We start from the raw sequence: 15,395 nt of genomic DNA, 5'->3' as shown, positions 1-15,395 counted from the left end.
TGTTGTGTTTATCTCTACAATATGAGCTATGCTTGGGGTTTCTCTGATGGATCGTATCAGAAATGAGGTTATCCGTCAGAGGACTAAGGTTACCGACATAGCTGTCAAAATATGCAAGCTGAAGTGGCAGTGGGCTGGTCATATCTGCCGAAGAACCGATAACCGTTGGGGTAGACGAGTTCTCGAGTGGAGACCACGAACAGGCAAACGCAGCGTGGGACGCCCTCCTGCCCGCTGGACTGACGACCTTAGGCGGGTGGCGGGTAGTGGTTGGATGAGGAAGGCCGAGGACCGAGTGTTGTGGCGCTCCTTGGGAGAGGCCTATGTCCAGCAGTGGATGATTATTGGCTGATGATGATGATGATGATGATCTCTACAATGATGTTGTACCCTCTACAGAGTCGGGCGGGGAGGAGGAAGGGGCTCACACGGAGTTCGCGACGCGCTGGCTCGAGCGGACCGTCATCAAGACCAGCGACCAGTTCCCAGGTACGTACAATCATAAATACATTCATTTATTTCAGATATTAATCCATAAAAAAATCCATAAAAATGTGTCAGTAACAATGTGTCCTTAGTCTATGTTAGTATTATCGATTAATATACTATAATTAATATAATCAAATTCAATAATCAAACAATAAGTCAAATCATAGCAATAAAAAAATATATATATAATTGAAAATTAATATTTGGGGTTACGTGCAGGGATTTCCAGTGTTTTAGAATTTAAAATTAATATTATATAATTATTATTATTAAATCATTTATTGCAGACTGTAAGTCCATAAAAAGTTAGTTACATAAATTTCTTAAAATATAAATATTAGTAAGACAGCTACAAAAACAAAAAACAACAAACAACCAACAAATATTAAATGACTAAAACAAGGTAAAAACAACATAGGTAGAAACTTAAATTAAACATGCAAGGCCACCCAGTGCTGCCATATCGGGGAATCATAACGATTACAGAGTGTGTTCAGAATACTGTTGGAGCTGCACCGGATACGCTGCATCATGGATGCTGCTCTCTTGCGCAGAATCGCGTGGAAGCCGTCCGTGCGGGAGTCGGCGAACATTGCTGACGCGCTGCAGAACCTGGGGAGCCGCAACAGTATTCTGAACGAGTTGTTGTATTGAACGCGCAGGGCGCTGTAAGCTTTCTGTGTGTACTTCACCCACAGGCTGCAGGTGTAAAATGTTTGGCAGTATGCCTTGAAGAGTGACACTTTGACTTCTGTGTTACACCAAGCAAACCTGCGAACTACCATATTACATCTAACTGACAGCCCCCTACGCTCCCTCTCTATGTCTGCATCGTCATGAAGATCCTCGTTCACCAGGTGACCGAGATATCTAAATTCTGTGACTCTCTTCATTGTGCAGCCACACAATGTTACGGGCGGTACAGATGTAGGACTTCGTCGTCCCGCCCGGAACACCAGCAGCTCACTCTTTCTTACATTATATTGTAACCCGTGACTTTCAGCATATTTTTCACAAATGCACAGGAGCTTCCTGAGAGCACTTATTGATGGGCTCAGCAACACCATGTCATCCGCGTAACTTATGTTGTTGATCATAAGACCGTCTATAGAGCCTCCAGACGTGGTGTTACTGAGCTCAACAATCAGTTGATCAATATAAATATTAAAAAGTGCAGGCGAGCTCAAACCTCCTTGTCTTACTCCACATTTCATATATATTCGTATGTACTCATCTGAATACGTATTGGCCCACTTAACTACGTTGGATTGGTTAGAGTACCAATACCTAAAAATATTAATCACCTCCGATGGTAATTTCAGCTCCTGCAACTTCAACCACAGCTTTTCATATGACACTAAGTCAAAGGCCTTTGACAGGTCCAGGAATGCCGCATAGACTGGAGTGCGTCTGTCCGTGTAGTACCTAACGGTATGCTTGAGCGCACATATTGCACTCTCTGTGGACAACCCGGGTCTGAAGCCAAACTGCGCGTCATGTAGCTTCACCCGTCCACTGAGCTGCCGCTCAAGCAAACCGTCAAGTACCTTCGAAACTACTGTAGCTAGTGATATAGGACGATAATTACTTTTATCAGCTAGGTCGCCTGTTTTGTTTTTTACAATAGGAATCACTACAGTTTTCATTAATTGTTCCGATAGATATCCGTGTCTTATACATATATTGAAAAACATCGCCAGCACTCTGTTCACATGCACTCCAGCGTGCAGCAGGTGCTCGATGCTCAGGTCGTCATGCCGCGGTGACTTGCCTCGCCTCATGTTTTTAATAACCGTCTCAACATCTTTACCTGAGATCTTTAGCAGAGGTTTAGCTTGACTTTCCTCAACATCGAGCACTGGCTGACTACGCAAAGCAGGAGGATCCAACTTAAACTGATACATAAACAAATTTGCAATGTCACGAGGATCATTGATGCCCTGTATGCTCACGGGTAAACCGGGACTTGGGCTCAACCTATTTGTCTTTTTCCAAAAGGTACGGAAATCTTTTTTTTGGTGGTGAGAGGCTAAAATATCCATCTGAATTTGTTCTTTATTAGCTTTACAAAACCTCAGTTTTTGTTTAAAGACTCTTTTAGACTCTACCATGGCATTATATATTAGACCTGATGATGGTTTTCCGTTCAACAGCCAGATCTGAAACCTCAGCCGGGCTTCCCCGTGTGCATCTTTGACATGTTTATTCCATCCCGTTACGTAGCCACCCCTCCTGGACCCACCCTGCTCATGAGTGGCTATGGATGCTTCGGTTAGAGCAGTGATATTACTTTTGTACAGATTATCTATAAATGTTTTATGACTAGAGTTATTACACAAATTATCACAACAGTTTCTCAATTCTACAGGAAAGTCTAATTGTCGTAAACTATCAGTGCACATTCTATTATATTTTTCTATTTGAGCAGCAGTCCTTTCCCCCCACCTCACTCTACTGGTAGCATTTACAGTGATAGGAATTTTAATTTTAATTACAGTTAAATCACATTTTATTTCAATAGGAAAGTGGTCCGACCAATACATGTCATAATGTACTTTACAACCAATAATACAATACACATTATGACCTTGGTGAAAATGTAGGTCATCTGCATGCCATGCTGTCTAAATTAAGGAATGAAAAGCTTTGCTGAGCAATTCTGGGTCAAAACAAAACAGAGCCTACTTTAAGTTAGTCTGATGTAACTGTAAAGTTTCATGTAAATCTGTACATGCTTTTGCTAGTCAGAGTGTTGTGTACCGCGAGAAGCGGGTAGCTATCAATAAACCAGTGCGTAATCAGCTATCGTGCTAGCACGTTGTTTCTTTTAACCTCGCTTCCTATTTGTCTCAAACATAACAGTGTCGACGAGTAAAAGCGGTAAAATGGCAAATACTTCGCTAATTGGTGCAATGCCGTTATTTAACCATGAAATACAAGACTGGACTGTATTCAAGGAGCGTTTTGAACAATGGTGTTTGGCAAACTCAATTGCAAGTGAGGACAAAACGAAGCAATGTGCTATCCTGCTTAGCGCACTCGCCGAGGGAACGTACAAATTGGTGCGCGATCTCGGCCATCCGAAAAACATCACCAGCCTGTCATATGTAGAAGTGATTAAGTTGTTTGACGACCATTTCTGTCCGAGGAGGTGCATCATTGGTGAACGTCATATATTCCACTGTGCAATGCAACAACCCGGCGAAGGACTCAGCGAGTGGGCTGCTCGTGTAAGGAGTTTGGCTGCCAACTGCGAGTTCAGCGCGCTGGACGAGACACTCCGCGACCGGTTCGTGCTGGGCATGGAGCCCGGCGCCGCGCGCGACCGCCTGTTCACCGAGACCGCGGCCACCCTCACGCTGGCCAAGGCGCTGGATATTGCACAGAGTCTACGGAGCGCCCGCGACGCGGCCAGGTTCAACACTCCAGGAGATAAGACCGCCCTTCTTCATGATCCTAGCATCCACCGAGTTTCAACTTCCAATGAGGAAAAAAAGCCATGTTCAGTGTGTGGTTATACAAGTCACTCGGCAAATAACTGTAAATTCTCTAACCATACTTGCAAGCGTTGTGGAACTAAAGGCCACTTGAAACGAGTTTGTACTAAAAAGGGGTTCAACAGTAAAGTAAAACAACATAACTACTTGGAGGACAGCGCTGCCGATGTTGGTGATGATGGTATGTGTAATTATATCTATAGTATTCGTACGCACCACGGGGAAGCTATGATACAAACAGTCAATGTCAAGGGCATAAACATTGCATTTGAAATAGATAGCGGATCCTACGTAACAACTATTTCAGATAAAATTTACAATAAACATTTCACCTCTATTCCATTAAATAAAACTAGTTTAGTTTTAAAGGTGTATACTGGTGGCATAATAAATCCATTAGGAATTATAAATTTACCAGTGACCTATGAAAACGAAACCAAAATGTTAGATATTTACATTATAGCCGATGGCGGCCCACCATTATTGGGTAGGAATTTTTTATCGGCATTCAACCTGCAACTCTGCAAGGTCAATCACATTGAGATTGATCAAACTGTACAGTCATTAACTCAAAAGTACCCAGAAGTATTTTCAAATAAACTCGGCTGCTTTAACAAACACAAGGTTAGCTTAAATCTGAAGCCCGATTCAAAACCTATCTATTTTAAACCTAGAACAGTCCCATTTGCATTGCGAGAAAAAGTTGACCGCGAATTAAGCAGATTAGTAGATCAGGGTGTTCTCAAACCGATTGAGCATTCAGAATATGCCAGCCCTATAGTGCCCGTTTTAAAAAACAATGGTAGTGTAAGGATTTGCGGTGATTTTTCAGTATCAATCAACAAACAACTCATCATTGATAAATACCCACTACCGAAAATTGAGGAGTTATTTTCAAAATTACATGGGGGTGTAAAATTTACAAAACTTGACCTTTCAAATGCATATGCACAATTGGTACTGACTGATGATTCTCAGCCCTTCACCTGCATTAACACACATAAAGGGCTATTCCAATATACGCGTCTAATCTACGGCCTATCAAGTGCGAGTGCAATATTTCAAAGAACGATTGAAAACACACTATCGGGTATACAGGGTGTACTTATTTTTCAGGATGATGTTCTTATTACTGGTTGCGATGATAATGAGCATCTGGATAGGCTACAAGCAGTGCTAACGAAATTTCGTGAAGTAGGTCTAGTCCTTCAAAAAGAGAAATGTACATTCTTTCAGGACTCCGTATCATATCTAGGGTACATCATCGATAAGAACGGATTGCACAAGTCACCTGAAAAAATAGATGCCATAGTGAATGCCACGCGACCTGAAACCGTAACTCAATTAAAATCCTTTCTTGGGTTAGTAAACTACTATCGCAACTTCATACCCTCGGCTTCTTCCCTATTGAGCCCACTATATAAACTCCTACTTAAAAATGCTAAGTGGAATTGGACAAGGGAACAAGAAGAGGCATTTAATAGCATTAAATCAGAACTAGCTTCAGATCGAGTTTTAACTCATTTTAATCAGAACGCCACACTTATTCTAACTGTAGATGCCTCCCCCACCGGCCTCGGGGCCATCTTATCACAAATTGAAAATGGTGTTGAACGACCCATATCCTATGCGTCGCGAGTCCTATCACCGGCTGAAAATAATTACAGCCAGATACAGAAGGAAGCCACGGCGATAATATTTGGAGTAAGGCGTTTCCACCAATACCTTTACGGCCGCGACATACCCTTCATATTAAGAACGGATCATAAGCCACTTTTGTCAATATTTAACCCTAGTAAAGGTGTTCCCGAAGTCTCAGCGAATAGATTGCAGCGATATGCGTTATTTTTATCTGCTTATAATTTTAGTATCGAATATGTACGGAGCGAAAATAATTGCGCTGATTTTCTTAGTCGTGCTCATACGGGAACAACCTCGACCGGGCCGGCGAGTGGTGGGGAGGGCGCAGGCGGCGCGCGCGTCACCGCCGCTGCGCGTGACGTCACCACAGCTGGCTGCGATAAGGCTACTTATGTTCACTATATTGAATCTAATGATTTACCGTTATTGTTATGTGATGTCCGGGAGCATACATCCAACGATGCTGAATTAATTCAAATCTATAATTACGTTCAGAATGGTTGGCCGAATACATGTGTAGAAAGCTTAAAACATTACGAAAATTGCAAAAATGAGATTTCAGTAGAAAATGGATGCCTTATGAGAGGTCACAGACTGATTGTTCCAGTGACCTTGAGACCTAAAGTACTAAATGAGTTGCACCGATCACATTTAGGTATTGTTAAAACTAAATCAGAGGCCAGGGGGCGCTTTTGGTGGCCTAAAATTGATAAAGATGTTGAAACGTTCATTTCCGATTGTGAAATTTGCCAGTCACTCAGATCTGCTCCCCCCCGCGTTCCTCTGACACCATGGCCGCTACCTAAGAAGCCGTGGCAACGAGTTCATATAGACTTTTTGGGACCTCTTTGTTCTAAGTCCTATTTAGTCATTGTTGATGCCTACACTAAGTGGGTAGAATGCTTTGAGATGAGTTTGTGTACGTCTGCTGCCGTTATAGATAAGCTACACGAAGTAATATCCAGATTCGGTATAATGGAATTCATCGTTTCCGATAACGGCACGGCGTTTGTATCGAGTGAATTTCAAACATTTTGTAAACAGTTCGGCATTAAACACATAACTACGCCAACATATTCCCCGTCTAGCAATGGTCAGGCCGAAAGTTATGTTAAAATAATAAAAAAGGGCATTAAAAGTATAATAGCTTCGTGTTCGTCTCAAAAAGAGGTTCAATTAAAATTAAAGCAATTTTTGCTGGATTATAGGAACTCCAAACACTCAACTACTGGACAATCTCCTGCCCAACTAATGATGGGCCGCCCGCTCAGGTCAAGGTTGGATTTAATTGTACCTACACAAGATTCACCAACATCGGACGACGCCCTCCAACAAATTGTTTTTCATAAACAGTGCTCACAATGTAAATTGTACCAAGGATCAAGAATTGTAGACTTTGTCGTAGATGAAATAGTATTAGTGTGCATGTATGATAAGAATAAGAAATCTTGGGTAAAAGCTGTTATAAAAGGAAATATTGGTCAAAGTGTCTATTTAGTATACATACCTAGTTTCAACTTAACTATTAAAAGACATAAGAATCAAATACTAAAATACTCTGGTCATTCCATGGAAGTCGAAGAGGACGATAATTTCAGTGATTGGCAAATAGTCTCGCCCTCAGTTGTAGAAAGTCCACTCTCGCCACCGAGTCCTACCGCCACTGAGGCCGCCCCGCCGCCCGCCGCCGCCGCCGTCGCTGCACCGGTGACTCACCCGCTGTCTGATGACACACCTGACACCAACGAATGTGCGCGCTCGGAACCTGTCAGGGGAGAGGGCCAGTGCCCAGCACCGGGGCCATCTGATGAGTTCTATGATGCTGACGATGATGCTCGTAGTTCGCCAATCACACCTGCCGTGCAGGAACCACCCAGAAGGGGTGGGACCATGACCCTTAGAAATTTACCCAAAGTTAATTATAAACATTAAGTAGCATAAGTTGCACTTTATATGTATAAGTTGGTACTTACCTAATTATTATTGTAAGATAACTTGTAATCTAGATTAGTAAGAAAACATGTGTTATGTTCTTATTTAGTTGCGGAGGGGTGTTGTGTACCGCGAGAAGCGGGTAGCTATCAATAAACCAGTGCGTAATCAGCTATCGTGCTAGCACGTTGTTTCTTTTAACCTCGCTTCCTATTTGTCTCAAACATAACACAGAGGTGACTCGCTAGCTACATTCGTGTAGGGGACAGATTAGTATTAGCGTATTAGTGACCATTATTAATACAGTACGTGTACGTATAAACTCCCTCCTGCCCGCTGGACTGACGAACTTAGGCGGGTGGCGGGTAGTGGTTGGATGAGAAAGGCCGAGGACCGAGTGTTGTGGCGCTCCTTGGGAGAGGCCAGTGGATGATTATTGGCTGATGATGACGTATAAACTATCGTTTTAAGCCAATATTTGGAACCGTGTTCGTCTACGCGCAGGTATCCTCCGCTGCTTCCCGGTGGTGTCGGAGCGCACGCACTGGGTGTCCCCGCTCGAGGCGGCCGTGGAGGCGCTGACCGAGAGCAACCGCGCGCTGCGGGCCCTCGTGACCGACACACGGGCGTCCCACGCCCCGCTGTCCACGCTCACCATGCGGCTCACGGGTGAGTCACACACACACACACACACACACACACACACACACACCGGGCCAGTTTCAATTAAATCAATCCTAACTAATATTATAAATGCGAAAGTAATTGTGTCTGTCTGTCTGTCTATCTGTTACTCTTTCACACCAAAACTACTGAACGGATTTGAATGAAATTTGGTATACATGCGGTCTAGACCCTGAGAAAAAACATAGGCTACTTTTTAACCCGGAATTCCGACGGGAAAACTTTTTAAGGCGAAGCGAAGCTCGCGGAAACCGCTAGTAATTCATAATTTGATTTCAATCTCAGGTATCTTGGACCCGGCGGTGCAGGGTGGCATAGCCAACTACGAGAAGGCGTTCCTGTCGGCGCCGCCGAGTGAGGACCCGGCCGTGGAGGCGCTGCGGGCCAGGTTGAGGGAGCTGGTGGTGGACCAGCTGCCCATACTCAATGAAGGTATGAGGTGCTACCGTACCACCATCGACACATTAGCATATACACAATCCATAAGCAGTGTCTGGAAAAATAAAAATAAAACTTTTTGTTCACGTATAAATTGTTGGATGTCATAACGTCAATACTGAAACAAATGACTGTTTGTCGTTAAATAGCCTTTTGTCATGGATGGAAAATAATGAGAGAGCAAAAAACATCTCAGATATCTCTTATACAATGAAAGTGAGCTTTGTGAAATCAAAGTGTCTATTAAAAATTAATATTCAGAACGAAGTATTGATTCAACCCTCCAGAGCGATTTCACGACGGCCAGTGATGAACGGTGCAGTATCAGTTGTCCAATTCTGTGAACCTTTCATATTTTATTGACATTCTTAATATGTCATCGACTCGCTAAGAAGATAATAGAGCCAACTAACAGTTTCCCCCCACAGGCCTGCAAGTGCACGCGTCCCGGCTGACCCCGGACCTGGAGGCGCTCCAGCAGCACCTGCTGTCCTGCTACCACCGGCTGCGGGCCCACGTGCGCGCCCGCTACCCGCCGCACGTATGTACCGAGCTACTAGCGCCCGACCTACAGCTCTGTCTGTCTCTGGTTTCTAGCGCCTGCTATATAAGTGGCTTTACTAGGGTGTTATGGTCAGTGAGCACATCCACCTCGATCCGGCTCGAAGGACCATGAAAAGGCTTTTTACCCTTATGACCGGATCGCTGGTAGTATAAGCAAAGTTTATTGATATTGAACAAAGGGTTATTGATATACAAGATAACTTAATACCGCGATATAGGCTGAAAGATAGTGACATCTATTATAGCTGCTTGACTACTGAATACTGATTATTTATAACACTCACAATGTCATAAATTCGTAACTTTGTTTCCATTTTCCCCAGGACGTGGAGTCGGTGGTGTCGGCGGAGTGCGAGGTGTCTCTGCGGCGCCCCGGGGGCGGTGCGGGGGGCGCTGCCCGGGCCTCGGATGTAGCTAGCGAGGCCACCGAGTTAGTAGTATATAATACTATATATCCCGTGTAGCAGTTTTAACGTGAAAGAAAGAAAAACATCTATACTAACTTTCAAGTTTATAATATTAAGTGAGACTACACACGTCGCGTTGTATAACTATGGTATTATAGGATTATTAAAAACGGGCCAAATGAGTTTGTTTTAATAAATCATGCTTGTTTCAGCTCGTCGAGTAAATCCAAGTTCTTCAGCTTCAACAGCTTCAACGGCACTCCCTTCAACCCCCTCGCCAGGTGTGTATCTACCAGTGAGAAATATATAAAATCACATAATGATTTTGGAGAGGCCTACGTCCAGCAGTGGACTGGTATAGGCTGATGATGATGATTATGTTTTAATCACGCCAATGCATACAAGTCATGTCACTTTGAATATCAGTGACCTGCAGCTATCCATTTGGTTAAAAACCAATAATTTTTGGCTTCTTTCTTTGCTCTAGCTTAAAATTTACTATCCCTCTTTTCACATTTCAATCCGTATATTCGATACCTGTGATTTTACCTACCATTTAGTGATAAGAGTGTAATACGTTTTTCTGTGGTCTTGTTCTCCCAGCTGGCTGTTGAAAAAATGAAATGGATATACTTGAGTAAAATTGTACTGGATATAAGTAAAATTGTACTAGATATAAGCAAAAAGTTGAAAAGATACTCGAGAAGTCAAAGTCAAGTTTTTTCGCCATTTCTTTCCTCCTTAATGACGGGGCCTTTGTGAAATGGTGGTAGATTAATATTATGGCTATGGACAAATAATTGTAATATTTTACGTCGATTAAACCATTTGACTTTGTGTGTGTGTAGGTACAGCGGCGCGGGCGCGGGCTACTTCAGCACGCTGCAGAGCTCGCCCAAGCGACGCAACAAGAGACACGGGAGGAAGGTACTACTTTCTACATTCATGTTGTCACATTTTACACTTACCAATCACAGTATTGTATGGAATCTCCTCTTATCTAATTGGTTTGAGTAACGACAAAGGAGACAGATACTGCTTTCTCAATTTATGTCGCATTATACACGTATAAATCACTGTATTAACTGTATCATCTTTATTATATGGAATCACCTCTTCACTAATTGTGATGAGTTATGACAAGGGAGAATGGCACTTATTTCTAAACTTATTATTTCACATTTAACACTTTTAAATCACAATACAATAATTATGGAGTCTCCTCTTATCTAATATACCTACCCATTTAATTTAACTATATTTCATTTATACATACCTCCTTTGTGCTATTCATCATCACGATCACGACCCATCACGTCCCCACTGCTGGGGCACGGGTCTCTTTCTAATGAAGGAAGGAGGGTTTTAATTGGTTAATGTATTCAATCTACTTATCTTTTTTGTATAATTCATATCCTCCGAGGTAGTCTGGAAGAAATGACTCTTAGTAATAAGGCCGCCATTTTTATTCGTTATGTTGTACATTTCCTTGTGTAATTTCAGTTTGTGTGTGCAATAAAATAAATAATTATCTATCTATCTATCTATCCTTAACTCCTAACTTACGTGTACGCTGCGCGTGCGTTAACTGTTATTTTAGTACGCTCCGTGCTAAATAAATCGGAAACTTAGTAAATCTTACAACAAGTTGGTTTAAAGTTATATCACTATGAAGCTCTCGCAAAGTGCTTGAAAAGTGTGGAAAAAGTGTATTTAACTTTGAATCGTGGACGGAGTAATCCTGATTTAACTCAATAGTGCTAGCCGCTGTGAATCGAAAACTGTGTCAAGTCCACGGTCGGTCATTGCCCCGTTGTCACCTGTGCATCGTCTGTCCCTGTCTTGCGTGCGGCGCCGGCGCGTCTTCCGCTCTTCGTCTAGCCGTCTGACTCACCGGGCTACCTTATCGGGGCCTTGTGGAATCAACGACCGGTGGCACTGATATCGAACCAGTATGCTGCGCGTGAGTTTTAGCTAGCTATTTAAACTAATATCGTAATGGCTACGGCAGCAACTACATGTAACGGCTGCAAAAAGAGGATTGTTTCGTTGGATTTTTTGGAATGTATGATTTGTAAAAATCTATACGATCTGAATTGTATAAATATTACGCAGAAGATATTTGAAAATTCCACTAGGGAATTTAAAGATAATTGGACATGTCCGGAATGCCTCAGTGCAAGACCCAAGACTGGGAACATACATACGCCCGTTAGAAAGTCTTTAGTAGGCTGGAACTCCACATTTGTGACAGATCACGATTCCACCTTAGAAGACTCGACCGTAAATATAAATATGGCACCAAGAGGCGGGGATAAGGATTCCCAACTGCTTATAGATAATAGTATAACTGGGATCTTGGAAGGAATTCGTAGTGAATTATCTATATTGAAGCTTCAAAATGCGGAAATACTTCCATTAAAACAAGAGGTTAAACATCTAACGGAAATAATAGGCAATATGTCCAAGGAAATATCATCACTAAGACAGGAATTGTTTTCTAGGGACATGAACAAGGTAGATCACAAGGAAGGGAACTCTCGCTCTGATATTTCGCCTGTAACGAACAAATCATATGCAGCCAAACTGAGTAACAGTTTACAGAAACCGAACTTAAGTGTACCACACACACATCAACATATCGCAACATCATCGTCATCGGTGACGGTATGCGATGAGTCACACACTGGTTTGACTTTGTTGTCGCAAAAACATAGCGGACAAAGGGCAGATAATTTGTCCACAATAGTAGCAAGGAAGAGCGAGCCCAATGGAAAACAACCGATTGTCCAAGAAAATGAATGGAAAACAGTTATTAACAAGAAAAAGAAGACTTTTACAGAAATTAAAAAAGGTGGAAACATAAATATTTCTCAACTAAAGGGCTTGGAAAGGAAAAAACATCTTCATGTATGGAGACTGCGAAAGAGTACTACGGAAACTGATTTATTAAACCATATAAACAGCTTAAAAATATGCACCGAGGAAATTAAAGTGGAGAAAATAAAGATGAAAGTTGAAAAAGACTATGGTTCTTTTATTATATCAATACCGGAAAGTAAATATGATCTTTTCTGTGATCCAAATATCTGGCCAATACATGCAGAATTTAGTGAATGGATTTGGTTTCCCAGAAACAGAAGCAAGGAAACGACCCCCACTTAAGAAAGTGCATATTAATAGTTGCAAGATAATTAAGGTTTTTTATCAGAATGTCCGTGGGCTGAGGACTAAGCTGGATCATTTTCGGAACAACCTCTCCATTGCCACGTCGGAGCTGTATGCGATCACAGAGAGCGGCTGCAATGATTCTATCTTTGATGCCGAGATCGTGCCGCCCGCCCACGACATAGTGAGATGCGACCGGAATGACGGGCGTAAACAGGGCGGCGTGTTGCTAGTAGCTAAACCCACCTATGAGCTTAGAAAACTTGAACTTAAAAACATTATTATCGATAATGAACCATTTGAGTTAGTTTGTAGTGTAATTCTTAAGAATGGAAGACAGATTTTTGTTTTATGTGTTTGCTATATACCACCTAATTCATTAGAAAATCATTATTTAAAGTTATTTAATTGTATAGAACTATTGTCGGCTAAGTACGATTCACTGTTAGTAATAGGTGATTTTAATTTACATTCTAGTCCGCAGGAAGTCATAAATTATTTTGAATATTTTAAGTCGTTTTGTGGATTCACTCAGCACAATACAATCGCTAATATGAATGGTCGATGTTTGGATCTGGTACTGTGTACACAGGGCGTCGGTTCGGTGGAGGTGAGTCTGTCGGACGCGCCGCTGGTGCCCGTGGACGGCCACCACCCGCCGCTCGCCGTGTCCGTGCGGCTGCACTCGGCCCGCGCCGCCGCGCCCGCGCCCGCGCCGCCCCCCACTTCCGACTTTAACTCCACCGATACTCCTTTTTGTACTGCTTGGAATTTTTATAAGGCTAATTTCCCCAAATTGTATTCTTCTCTAATTAAAATTGATTGGACTGACCTTCACAACGAACAAGATCCAGATAGAGCACTAAATATTTTTTATTCTAAGTTAAATTATGTTATGGATGATTGCGTTCCGAAGAAACGAAATGTAGATTCAAAGAATAGGTTTAGTTATCCGGAATGGTATTCGAGTCTACTAATAAGTAATATTAAATTAAAAGCGAACCTTCATAAGCAGTATAAAAGGAGTAAGTTGCGGGATGATTATGTGCGTTTTTCTAATGTTAGATTGTTAGTAAAGCAAACGATACATAAGGACTATGAACATTTTCTAGAAAAAGCACAAAATAATATAACTACAGATCCCAAATCATTCTGGAAATTCGTGAAGGCTAAACGTAAATCCTCAAATAAATTAAAGATTGAAAAGGACGGGGTGGTTCTGAGTGACAAAGAGTGCGTAAGCGAGTTCGCAAAGTATTTCCACTCTGTTTACAGTGTCAGTCCCCCGAAGCTCAGTGTGCAGGAGTGCTTGTCGGGTGCGGACGGCGGCGCCGGCGGCGGCGCGGGGGGCGCGGGGGGCATGGAGAGTGCGGCGCGAGTGCACCTCGAGGCCAATCTGCGCGAGGCGAGCGTGGAGGCGGCGCTGCGCGCACTGCCACCCAAGACCTCGGTGGGTCCGGACGGCATCCCGCCATTCCTAGCGCGAGATTGTCGCAGTGCCTTGGCAGCCCCTCTCTGTCACATATACAACCTTTGCCTAGAAAAATCTGCATTTCCTGTTAGGTGGAAGATCACTCGTGTTACACCGGTACCAAAGGGAGGTGGTGGCACGGATGTTAGCTACTACCGCCCGGTTGCGGTGCTGTCTACCTTTGCGAAGGTTTTTGAGTCGGTGTTGTTCAAATCCATATACTGCGAAATTCAATGTCATGTATCTGATGAACAGCACGGATTCCGTTCGGGTCGTAGCACTGCATCCAATCTGTTGAACTTTATAACTACTATAACGCCGTGGGTTGATCAAAGTATACAAGTAGATGCAGCCTACTTCGATTTTCGTAAGGCATTTGACTTAGTGGATAACGACGTTTTGCTGCGTAAATTGGCGAATATAGGGTGTACGCCCAAAACCCTTGAATTCTTCGCCAGCTACTTAGGAGACCGGAAACAATATGTTCAATGTGGAAGAAACGTCTCGGAACCCTATTGTACATATTCTGGGGTAAGTCAGGGCAGTAATTTGGGGCCATTACAGTTCATTATAACAATCAACGATCTGCCGAAGGTGGTGAAGTCGTCTGGTTGTTTACTTTTTGCTGATGACCTGAAACTGTTTGCGCCGGTTACTTGCGACGAGGACCGAAAACGTTTTCAGATGGATATTGATGGAGTTCTGGAATGGAGTAAAGTGAATAAGCTCGATTTCAATGTTGCAAAATGTAATATTATTAGCTTTAGTCGCAGTACCAACCCAGCTCACCATCGGTATACTCTGGGAGGCAGTCCTCTGTCGCGAGTAACATCGGTGCGTGACCTCGGGGTGAAAATGACGTCTGATCTTTCCTTCCGCGAACATGTTGGGGATATATGTAAAAAGGCGTACAAAATATTAGGATTTGCACTACGAACGGCTAGTGGGTTCAAGAGTTTTGCGGCAATAAAAACCATTTTCAACTCGCTGGTGCGCAGTAAATTGGAGTTCAATGCTGTAGTCTGGTCACCCTACGAAGCGAAGTATACACTGATGCTTGAGAAGATCCAGAATAAGTTTCTAAGATTCTATTATATGAAACTA

The 15,395-nt window shown here is 42.8% G+C and overlaps 1 protein-coding gene across 4 annotated transcripts in view; it reads left to right on the top strand.

The window, feature by feature from the left end:
• The window catches only part of LOC105392697 (dedicator of cytokinesis protein 1-like), an 80,580-nt gene that overhangs the window by 61,478 nt on the left and 3,707 nt on the right, over positions 1-15,395 (top strand). For all 4 annotated transcript variants that reach the window (XM_048630699.1, XM_048630698.1, XM_048630697.1 and 1 more), the window contains 7 exons: positions 400-489; positions 8,064-8,228; positions 8,529-8,675; positions 9,110-9,222; positions 9,569-9,675; positions 9,865-9,933; positions 10,501-10,579. In XM_048630699.1, the coding sequence (XP_048486656.1) occupies positions 400-489; positions 8,064-8,228; positions 8,529-8,675; positions 9,110-9,222; positions 9,569-9,675; positions 9,865-9,933; positions 10,501-10,579 (770 nt within the window). The remainder of the gene's footprint in view (positions 1-399; positions 490-8,063; positions 8,229-8,528; positions 8,676-9,109; positions 9,223-9,568; positions 9,676-9,864; positions 9,934-10,500; positions 10,580-15,395) is intronic.

Source organism: Plutella xylostella, chromosome 26, assembly GCF_932276165.1.
Source record: "Plutella xylostella chromosome 26, ilPluXylo3.1, whole genome shotgun sequence".
Lineage (NCBI taxonomy): Eukaryota > Metazoa > Arthropoda > Insecta > Lepidoptera > Plutellidae > Plutella > Plutella xylostella.
The sequence above is the reverse complement of the archived record's forward strand: the minus strand, read 5'-3'. Positions and strand labels throughout refer to the sequence as shown.